Source organism: Tachysurus fulvidraco, chromosome 13 (genome assembly GCF_022655615.1).
Source record: "Tachysurus fulvidraco isolate hzauxx_2018 chromosome 13, HZAU_PFXX_2.0, whole genome shotgun sequence".
Classification (NCBI taxonomy): domain Eukaryota; kingdom Metazoa; phylum Chordata; class Actinopteri; order Siluriformes; family Bagridae; genus Tachysurus; species Tachysurus fulvidraco.
This window is the reverse complement of record NC_062530.1, coordinates 8,722,959-8,734,755: the sequence shown is the minus strand read 5'-3', so window position 1 is coordinate 8,734,755 and position 11,797 is coordinate 8,722,959. Positions and strand designations below refer to the sequence as shown.

The following is an 11,797-nucleotide window of genomic DNA, read 5'->3' as shown; positions in this document are numbered from 1 at the left end:
AAAAATGCCCTCTTTCAAAAAAAAAAGAGCATACCTATGATGGATAATGAAGGACAAAACAGTCATACAGGTAGATTTTATATTTTATATCTATTATGCTTTATTATCTTACAGTTTAGCTATTTTCGAAAACAAATTAACAACCAAAAACTACAGTTAGGGTTAGGGATAGGGTTAGATTATCAAATAGGCCATGTCTGCCTGATGACGCAATATCTGTTACGCTGTTTTGAAATTCCTGGAAATAAGTGCATCCCATCTATAGACCTGAGTTTGTATAAATAAATAAATAAATAAATTTAGTTTATTTACACTCCAACACTTTCTCTCCTTTGATTACAGAGAAACATTCTTCCAATCTCTTGATTGTTTATGAATGTAAATTTCTAGTAGTAGTAGGTACTACTGACTCAATAATAATCTACATATCATAAATAATATTCATATGATTTTGGCAATTTGCAACATCAGGAGTGACAAACATGTGCAAAACTTTAGTAATCAACCAATCCACAAATAAATTGATCAGTGCACCAGAGATATGACCATAGTCTGTATCTTTTGTGTCTCATAAAAACTGCGTCCTATGTTCACCTGTGCTATCTGCAATCCTATTGGGATTTGTCACGACGTGAAACAGGTTAGATCCAAATGCTGGTTTATTAGGCAATATCCAAGACGGGCAAGGGTCACACATCAGGCAAACAACAACATCAAAGGAAATCCAAAAGCAGGAGTCAATAATCCAGGCGTAGGTCAGGGCAGGCAGCAAACGTTCACAAACACAAAAAACAAGCAAGGTCAAAAACAGGGAAACAGACACAGACAGAACAGAATGAACGCTCAGTATGAAGACAGTGCTAACAATACCTAGCTCACTCAGAACTCTTTCGTGTTGCGAGGTATTGTTAGCACTGTCTTCATACTGAGTGTTCTGTTCTGTTCCCCTGTTTTTGACCTTGCTTGTTTTTTGTGTTTGTGAACGTTTGCTGCCTGCCCTGACCTACGCCTGGATTATTGACTTCTGCTTTTGGATTTCCTTTGATGTTGTTTGCCTGATGCAGGCAATATCCAAGACGGGCAAGGTCACACATCAGGCAAACAACATCAAAGGAAATCCAAAAGCAGAAGTCAATAATCCAGGCGTAGGTCAGGGCAGGCAGCAAACGTTCACAAACACAAAAAACAAGCAAGGTCAAAAACAGGGGAACAGAACAGAACAGAACACTCAGTATGAAGACAGTGCTAACAATACCTCGCAACACGAAAGAGTTCTGAGTGAGCTTAAATAGACCGGGTGATTACAAACAGGAAACAGGTGTGCTGTGCAATGAATAGTGGGAAATGGAGTCCTGATGCTCAAGTGCAGCAAATCCTCTGCAGGCCAGCAGATGGAGCCCTCATGGCTCTCATAACAGAGCCCCCCCGAGACCAGCGCAGGACCAGAGACCAGGGTGGTGCCAGAGGCGGAGCCAGAGACCAGAGCAGGACCGGGGACCAGGGTGGTGCTGGAGGCGGAGCCGGAAACCATAACGGAGTTGGCAGCCAGGGTGGTGCTCGGGACCTGTAAACAGGGACAGGAGGTAGAGGGGCTGGCAAAGCCAGTGAAATACACCACAAGACAGATAACACCGGAGACTTGGTTGGTTCAGGCCAGGCGGAAAGTTCATAGTCGGCCATCTTCACAGGTAAAGACAGGTCTACTTTAAAATCGGGATCTCCATAGTGTCCATTAGAGTAGGACGTCTCGTCCTCGTTCGTGGATTCACTCGCCGTAGGAAGCACCTGCTCAACGGACATTGATAGAGACTCCTCAACCTCAGAGGGCGGTGGTGAGCTGGCTTCAGCAGGCATTGAGTGGGTGTCGGTGGTCACTGTGGGGGATATATCAGGAATAATGTCCTTGAAACAGCTCAAAGACAGGAAACTTGAGTGTTTCTCCTTAGAAGAACTGGAGTTGCTCTTTTGTATATTCTTTGGACATCCAGACTCTGATGCTCCTTGCTGACTGTCTGATCCCAAGCACATCTTAGCCGTTAAGCTGCTGCGGTCACTGGGGGCCCAAGTCTCCTCAGGGGATATGTGGTATGGCTTATGACCAGCAATGTTTTGACCAGATTTTGGAGACCTCAACTCCAAAGTCTTTTCATCAATACAAGACATGTTTGCATCCCTCACCATGGCCTCTTTGAAAGAAATCACTGGCACGGACTCGTTAGAACCGTGATTGCTATCGAACCACCACAGATCGGACCGGTGACCTTTAACCTCCACTACTTCAATCTCCAAAGGATCCTCAGTGATCTCCATGACCTCTGAGCCCAGGTCTGACGTGGAGAACAGCGCTTGGGAGGTGTCACCGCTGTCCTTGCTGTGGATCCGAAACAATCCCGTGGGTGAACGTTTGAACTGTTCCAGAGAGTTAATTGTCAGTGTGTCAACAAGCTCCACATCATCCTCAGTGAAGAAGCTCCGCTCATGCCCACCAACCGGAGAACACAAACTATCGCTGCTGATTCCCGAACCGTGATGAGGCCTTGGTAGTGCCTCTGCACCGGGACCACCAACACTGACATTGCCAGAATCTTACTCTTCCTCAACAGATAGATCCAGGCCTGCTTCCTCTCCAAGCTGGAGTACATCTGGTTTGCCAAATTAACACGAGGGCTTAGCTTCTACAACAAAAGCCACACCCGCTGCTGCAAGTTCTTGATTCTGCAATAAAACCCCTCTCATTTCTTCAAGCAACACAATTGATTCAGTAGGTTCAGATGCTTCAGTAGATTCAGCAGTTTCGGCAGATTCAGATGGTTCAGATGGTCCAGATGGGGCAGGTGAGGCAGGTGAGGCAGTGGGCCTGGGTGAATCAGCTGATTCCGATGATTCCATTGGTTCAGAGGACTCAACAGCAGATTCAGGTGGCTCAGGAGAGTCAGATGGCTCCGAGTCATGGATTTGGGAACTGCCTGGTGGAGCAGAAGAGCAGCAAGCATACCGCGGTGCCATAGCCAATACAGGAGTCATGGAACTGAGAGAACGTACCTCTGTAGCCCTGGGGATCATTAAACTTGACATGACTGTATTTTGACTCTTAGACACCTGTACAGACGTCATCTGGGGGTCCAGTAGACTAGACACTAGTAGCTGTGGCTTTGCAGGAACAGGAGAGGTAGGTGAGGCAGCCATTTTGTGAAGTGGTTGGGATGCAGGAATGGCAGCCACCTTGACAACAGGTGCCGGGATGGCAACGGCCCTCTGAGGGACAGGTGTTGTCAGGACAGTGGCTTTTTTAACCGCTGGTGCAGATACGGTAGTAACCCTCTTGAAAACAGGGGCAGTTACAATGGTAGCCATTTTAGGGGTAGGTGCAGACCCGGCAGCCTGGCTCGCGAAGCGTTCTCTTCTGATTGCCCTCCTAGACAAGGGTTCAGGCATAGTAGCGGCCATTTTATGATCTGAGCCAGGCATGTTGGTGGCCATTTTGTCACCCGAATTTCCATCTGGGGTTTCCCACAAGTTCCATCGGGTTCGGCTTTCTAAATTGCTGACAAAACCCCAAAAGTCCAAAATTTGTAAGCTTTGCATTTCTACTTGCGAGAAAGGTTCATCCAAACAGTCATTTAAGTACAACTTTAATTCCACATTGCTGAGGTTCAAACCAGTCGCACATGTCCAGAACAATTGGGCAAAACCACTCACCGCTCGTCCTTCTTGGCGGAGAGACATCAAGTCGTCCAACCTGTCCCACCATTCTTCTCCAGTGGACGGGGGTAACACTTGGACTTGTATGCCGCTGTATCGGTACATGTCGGGGTACGGGAACACAACAATCGGAACGGGGAAAGATCACTGCTGAATCCTTAGATGAGTGGTCAGAGAAGGTGCCGGAAGACTTGGGAATGCTGGATTTGGTTGTTGGGTTTATGGCTGATGCAGTGATGAAACCAGGGTGGATGCAATAAACCGCTGGATCTTGTATGGCGAGGTATTCTGTCACGACGTGAAACAGGTTAGATCCAAATGCTGGTTTATTAGGCAATATCCAAGACGGGCAAGGTCACACATCAGGCAAACAACATCAAAGGAAATCCAAAAGCAGAAGTCAATAATCCAGGCGTAGGTCAGGGCAGGCAGCAAACGTTCACAAACACAAAAAACAAGCAAGGTCAAAAACAGGGGAACAGAACAGAACAGAACAGAACAGAACAGAACAGAACAGAACAGAACAGAACAGAACAGAACACTCAGTATGAAGACAGTGCTAACAATACCTCGCAACACGAAAGCGTTCTGAGTGAGCTTAAATAGACCAGGTGATTACAAACAGGAAACAGGTGTGCTGTGCAATGAATAGTGGGAAATGGAGTCCTGATGCTCAAGTGCAGCAAATCCTCTGCAGGCCAGCAGATGGAGCCCTCATGGCTCTCATAACAGGATTAGATTTTATAACTAGATTCTTGAAATAATAATATAATCATATCCCTATGTGTGATGCAATCACCTGGTTTAAAAGAAAGGAGAACCTGTAAGAAACCCGAAGGTGCCAATTTTCAGCTGCTACATGCATTTGGATCACAAACTGTAACCTCAGCCATTGCACCATATTATATTAATACTTCTTTGCTTCTGCTTTCATGGACTTAAATACTGTGCCACGTTACATAAACCCTGTGGAGTATCATGAGTCTACCTATGTACCAAGCCTTGTTTCATTGCTATTGTTTTTTTTTTCTGTGTATCAACCTAGTTTTCTTTTTGTTCGGTTTTTGCACTCGTTGTCTATCTTTGCCCTTCTGACTGCTTTTCTGGTATTTTGACCTTAGCTTGTTTACTGTTATTACTTTGCCTTGTGTTTCAGATTGTATGCCAATGTTTTTAATTAAACATGGGATTCTACTTTTCTGGTTCTGATTATTCTATTACAGAATACTTCGCCCAATGATAATCCAGCGGAGTTTCACCTGCTTCAAGCCATCGCCACTCAATAAGCTAAAATGCTATCCACCTACCATCATCAACTCACCTCACTACAAACGTCTAATGAGCACCTGCTTAATGCCATTCAAGGAATTATGTCCTACACCCACAAAGGTGGCGATTCCCAAAACGTTTGTTGAATCTGCAGAAAAGTGCTAAGAGATTCTAACCCACTGCTGCATCTTCATCAGCTCCAGGCCTTTTTCAACAAGACTAATTGATGAATCTTCTTCATGTCTCTATTCACAGGGAAAGTGCTGGAATGGGTGTCAGCAGTATGGGACACTAATAATCAGGTCAGGAATTTCCTTCTTTTACTTTTCACAATTGATCAAAGTCTCGCAGGTAATCTCCATGCTTTCCTCCCACAGTTTCTGTTTACTGGCTGCCTTTAATGTATCGACCCTCATAGATTCCTCATAGAATCTGGCTTCATTTTCGAGGAGGATTTTCAAATCAAATCAAATCGAAGTTTATTTATAGAGCACCTTTTTAAAACAGCAGGTGTTCACCAATGTGCTGTTCAAACAGTATAAAATAAACACTCACTCACTCACTCGCTAAATAAAAACATGAAATCAATTTTAAAATGAACGGGCAACCAATGAAGGGAAGCCAATATAGGTGTAATGTGTTCTCATTTGTGTGTGTCCGTTAATAAACGTGCAGACGCGTTTTGTACCCTCTGCAAACGTGTTAGAGATGCCCCCAGTTTTTTTTACAACGTGCTTCACAAATGACTAAGTCACCCAGATCTACATCATGGGTATTAATGGTACCACCAGGTCAAAATAAAATGATTTCAGTTTTTTCTTCATTAAGCTTTAAGAAGTTGGAGGCCATCCAGGCTTTAATATCCTCAATTCATCTCAACAAAGATTTGCCACAGAGTTTGCATCATTATGTTTCAAAGGCAGATAGAGTTGCAAGTCATCTGCATAACAGTGAAATGAGATGCCATGTTTCCTAAAAAATTGGACATTGTACATATACACATATACTGTGGCGGCTGGAGCCCTTCCATATATTTCGTTTCTACTCCGAGCAGTGTATGACACCTTACCAACCCCAGTCAATTTGCACAGATGGGGGAGGAGGGAAGACCCACTGTGCAGGTTATGTGGCGGGAGAGAAACAATGGCGCACATTCTGTCAGTGCAAGACGCAATGACACAGGGGAGATACAGGTGGCACCATGACAAGGTGTTGTCAGTGCTTGCAGACATCCTGGAGCAAGAAACGATTAAGAATCAACCAGCTAGAGTAAGATCATTGCTGAGCACCATTGCCTTTGTCAAAGAAGGCCAACAACCTATCGTCCACAGCGAAGCTAAGCAGAACCTTCTGCAGTCAGCCAAGGGACGGGAATGGGAGGTTGTCCTGGGGAGGAGACTCCCCTTCCCCGAGGCGATACTGGTTACAACTCTAAGGCCTGATATCTTCATGTGGTCTCCGGAGGGAAGGAAGATCATCATGGTGGAGTTGATGGTGCCGTGGGAGGAGGGCTGTGAGGAAGCTGCTGAGAGGAAAAGAGCGAAATACCAGCAACTTGTTGAAGGTTGTCGGGATAAAGGGTGGACATGTTGTCTGATGACGGTGGAAGTAGGATGTCGGGGATTTCCAGCTCAATTTGTGTGGAATCTATTAACAAAGGTTGTACTGAGAGGTCACTTGAGGAAAGCAGCTGTTAGTTACATGTTGGCTCTGGCATAAGAGAGAGGATACAAGCTGGAAACTTGGAGGAGAGGGGCAGTGACCTGGCCAGTCACTGCTGACCCACCAACTGGAGGGTGTTGTGGTTAAGGGTCAAAACACCCAGTGAAGGTTGGAGACCACCTGATGACCTCACCTCCAGGCCAAGGCTTCATCCATTAGAAATGGATGTATGTTAGCATTGTAGATGTATTATATAACTATAAAGAAAATAAAATCGGTCAGTAGAAGACACAAATTCCCTAAGACGTACCGATAAAGTTCTCTTTAAATTTTCACAAAACTAGACCAATGGAATGCTTGTAATCTTATCAGAATCAGAGAATGGGACAATTGGAAAATAGCATTGATTACCAATAGAGGGCACTATGAATACTAGTTTATGCCATATGGGCTAACAAACACTCCTGCTGTTTTTCAGTCCCTCATGAACATGATTTTTCAGGACATACTCAACCTATATGTGATTCTTTACATCCACGACATACTTTTTTACTAGCAGTCCACAGCATGTGACTCAATTTATTACTGACCTGCCCAATTCCCATGGTGTTGTGACGATTCTTGTTGTCATTGACTGGTTCTCTCAGTCTCACATCTCACTACCCACAGGCCAGGTGGAGCAGCTAAAGTAAGAAACCATGAAACCAGAAATACATGACTTAAATATGTTTTGCAGAAACTTCTACACAACATGTTGAATATATACACCCCACTTATGTGGTCACTGTGCCAACAACAGCACACCACCGCTAGGTGGCGATGGCTGCATCAACTTCATTGTAACTTTTAAGCATTAAATCCTCTAAATACACGGTTATATTATATACTGTTTGAAAGCTTAGACTCTCAGGATTTTATTAAGCCCACACACAAAGCATAATATGATTTATAGCAGTCATAATAATTTAACCATTTGATAGCCACCTAAACTAGGCAGCGCTAGTTCGGTTTGTTTACTTACCTTTAAACGCTTCCCTTTCTTCACATTGTCACTAATGTTAATGTATATTCCAAAACAAATGCTTGTAAAAAATCCCCATTTTTGAGTCTTTTGACTTAAATTTTTTTGGTGAAAGCCAAGACATGTGGCTATGACCCTCATATGTCCCTGCTAAAAAAGGTCCAGCATAAGGTATGTTTTGCATGCTGGGACCAGCTTGGGATGGTGGTATGCTGGTCCAGCATTAGGTGCTGGTTGCTGGTGTGCTGGCCGACCAGACTGGGATGATGGTGTGCTGGCCGACCAGCCTGGGATGATGGTGTGCTGGCCAACCAGCCTGGGATGCTGGAGTGCTGGCCGACCAGCCTGGGATGCTGGTGTGCTGGTCAACATATGTTGTCTATGATGCTAGTATAATCCCAGCAAGACCACAACAAAACCCATTTGCAACATATCACATTTCTTAGTGCATATTCATAGGTAAATAAAGACCAAGACAATTTTCTAGAGAACTGCAATTCACTTTTTAATAAAGAAAAACATTCTGGATATTCCTATCATTTATATGTCATTCTTTATATATAATGGAATGGATTAATGGGATTTCAATTCATTTAAACGGGGAAAATTGTTTTGATATATGAGCAATTTGAGATACAAGCAAGGTCACAGAACGAATTAAACTCGTATCTCGAGGCATCACTGTATAATGAATATGAGCCAATATGAATATAATGAATATAAACCAACAAACCAAAATTATTTACAAAATGCTATAAATTTCTATCAAGAAAACAGACAAAATGAAAGTGTTCTAAATAGACAATGAATTATTACTTGTAAATATCATCAATAAGAGAAAGAATGAAAGAAGTATTAAGCTTGGAGAAAATATGACCATTTATAGGTATCTGTAAACAAATAGTGATAAACGATTGGTCACTGGGAAAAATATAGTGAACATTAATGGTGAACGATTGGAGCAGAGCAATGATGGCTCACACAAGCACAATCCAATCACTCTTAACAGATTGCTGGTGTATCAACCAAATCTGCTATTTAAACAGCTGCTGTGTGAGCTATATAACCATATAAATTACACAGGAGTCCCTAACAAATGCTCAAAAAGTTTCTAGATTTGTTGCTATGATTTTTTTGTTCCAAAATTACACCATATCTATTAATAAAATCTATTCAGTGGCAGCACTGCACTAAACAATGAACAAAACACAATCAAAATTCCAATATTTAATATCGCAAGAGGGCTTCTAGGTAGGTAGCAATTTTACATTCTGCAATTAAATAGCAAGTTTGAGGACACTGGCTTCATATCAACAAAACAGTAGATGCAGATTAAGCAAGCCTATTGCTGTCACAGTGAGACAAAGGCGAATGCGGATCCAAATGCAGTTGGCACAGGCACAGGCACAGGCACAGGCACAGGCACAGGCACAGGCACCCATACTAACAACAACTCACAACAGGGAAATGAACAAACAGAGTAGATATAGGGAACAAGAACCAATCACAAGACGGAGGCAATCACAGACTAAGACAAAACACCTGGGGAAGAGAATGAGTGCAGTCAATGTCCATGGTAACAAATAGGTGGGCGAGGTCAACAATTAACAGCAGGGAATGACAGCAGGCAGAAACAAGGGAAAACACAGACAGACTCGTTACAATTGTATTTGTGTTGCTCTTTTTAGGTGTCAACCAACAGGACTTTCTATTTTTTTCTGTTGTACTGGTGTAAAGGATTTACTTTTAATCAGCCAGTCTCTTATTATTATTACATATCTGTGCATTTCTATACAACTGTAAAGATTACCATAAAATACTTAATTCTAACCAATATTATAGTTGTGCAACACTAGCAAAGCTAGTCATACTGGTACTGAAGCAATGTCTATTTGATGTAATCAAAGTAATAGAAAACTTCCTAACATTTGGTGAACTACTGTGTCCATGTTATATGATTAATTTTGCTCTTGGCTCATTGCATTTCAAATGATCCTGTCTCATTTTGATACAAGGATGGCTTTCTCTCAACAAATCAGGATGTTGCCAGCTTCAAATAAATCAGGGGAGCAGAGAAAAGGCTTTACAATATCTATTTTTAATTCTTGTAATGATTAATGAAATTACAATTTATATAAATTTATGTACTTAGGAATTGAATTTTCATCCTAGCTCGTAAAACTTTGTGTCTTCCATGTTTCTTCTGTACTTTATATTACTGTGTTAAATATATCTTTTTACCTTCCTCTTCATGGGGCTTTTCTGCTCTGTTGCCCATGCTATGCTGATTTCCTGCTAGTCGCTGTTTATTCCCTGAATGGAGGTCTGGACCTGATGTGCAAGATGGTTGGTACATGTAATATATGTGCTAATTTCATGGTTGTGTTTTTCTCTAATTTAGTTGATCAGGATAATTATCTTGCAAGATTGCTGACTAGGGAGAGCACTTGCACTGGAGGAATAAACAGAATTTACCATCAATTAAGAACATGCATACTATGTACATAATACTAATTGCTCAGCAGGTGGCCTTGCACCATTACGCCCAAAAATGGCATTCAGCATACATGCATATCAGAATCAGAAAGATCTTGTGTGTGTATATATATATATATATATATAGGATATTCCTATCATTTATATGTCATTCTTTATATATATATATATATATATATATATATATATATATATATATATATTACACACAGCACAGACCAAAAGTTTGGACACACCTTCTCATTCAAAGTGTTTTCTTTATTTTCATGACTATGAAAATTGTAGATTCACACTGAAGGCATCAAAACTATAAATTAATGTGGAATTATATACGTACATAACAAAAAAGTGTGAAACAACTGAAAATATGTCATATTCTAGGTTCTTCAAAGTAGCCACCTTTTGCTTTGATTACTGATTTGCACACTCTTGGCATTCTCTTGATGAGCTTCAAGAGGTAGTCACCTGAAATGGTCTTCCAACAGTCTTGAAGGAGTTCCCAGAGATACTTAGCACTTGTTGGCCCTTTTGCCTTCACTCTGCGGTCCAGCTCACCCCAAACCATCTCGATTGGGTTCAGGTCTGGTGACTGTGGAGGCCAGGTCATCTGGCGCAGCAGCCCATAACTCTCCTTCATGGTCAAATAGCCCTTACACAGCCTGGAGGTGTGTTTGGGGTCATTGTCCGGTTGAAAAGGTGGTGTGTCCAAACTTTTGGAAGGTGTGTCCAAACTTTTGGTCTGTACTGTGTATATATATATATATATATATATATATATATCAATGTATACACTTTTGAACAGTTTAGTGAAAACTCAATCACTATGATGCCTCTGTCTTGACAATCTGCTATAATAGTAGAGTACTATATTAAAAGATAGTTCATGTATGCATGAAAAGTGGGAGAAGACAAAACTAATCAATTCTGCACCTTATTGTGCCCAACTAGTTGATCACAGTTTAAACAAAATTTTATCTAGATAAAATTTTTAAGCATTCATCAAATTAAAGATTCATCAATCCTTTTGAATACATATTTTAATTCGTCCCATTTGTTGGTGTAAAACACGCTTGAAACACAGGCCTACAGAGGTGGCACAAATGTATGAGAGTTTTCAACCTTGGCATTATGCTGCAAAACTCATTCAGTGCAGACATACAGTGGTGTGAAAAAGTGTTTGCCCACTTCCTGATATTCTTTTTTTTTTTTTTTGCGTGTTTGTCACACTTCAGTGTTTCAGATCATCAAAAAATGTTTAATATTTACACACTTTTTCACACAGGGCCATGTGGGTTTGGATTTTGTTTTCCCTTTATAATAACAAAAACATTTATTTAAAAACTGCATGTTGTGTTTAATTGTGTTATCTTTGACTAATATTTAAATTGGTTTGATGATCTGAATTAAATTGTGACAAACGTGCAAAAAAAAAAAAATAGGAAGGCAGACAATACTTTTTCACACCACTGTATTTAATTCAATCTCTTACTAAATCAAGCCAAAATCAAGTATTTTCTTTTGGGAGCTATTTTTAATATAGCATTCAGCGTCAGTTCAGGCAGGCCACATAGTCAAGCTCGGCTATCAGTTGATGTTAAAATTTTCTAACCCCGCCCATCAGCTGATCTGATTCCTAAGCACGCAACT

The 11,797-nt window shown here is 41.5% G+C and overlaps 1 protein-coding gene across 4 annotated transcripts; it reads right to left on the bottom strand.

Annotated features, from left to right (window-relative positions):
* Positions 1-244: 244 nt before the first annotated feature.
* On the bottom strand, positions 245-4,181 carry LOC125146158 (angiomotin-like). 4 transcript variants are annotated; one of them, XM_047822059.1, is made up of 2 exons: positions 1,256-4,181; positions 642-870 (listed from the first exon to the last, which is right to left on the bottom strand). In XM_047822059.1, exon 1 carries the CDS (start codon positions 3,805-3,807, stop codon positions 2,656-2,658), a length of 1,152 nt encoding a protein of 383 aa, XP_047678015.1. In that variant the 5' UTR covers positions 3,808-4,181; the 3' UTR covers positions 642-870; positions 1,256-2,655. The 4 variants fall into 3 exon arrangements, with proteins under 4 accessions (XP_047678018.1, XP_047678016.1, XP_047678015.1 ...); XM_047822062.1 differs by having other exon boundaries at positions 245-654; XM_047822060.1 differs by having other exon boundaries at positions 247-654.
* Between the last annotated feature and the right edge of the window lie 7,616 nt (positions 4,182-11,797).

Coding starts and splice junctions, on each gene's coding strand:
- LOC125146158 (XM_047822060.1), bottom strand. CDS start 3,807: ATGTACCGATACAGCGGCATACAAGTCCAAGTGTTACCCCCGTCCACT.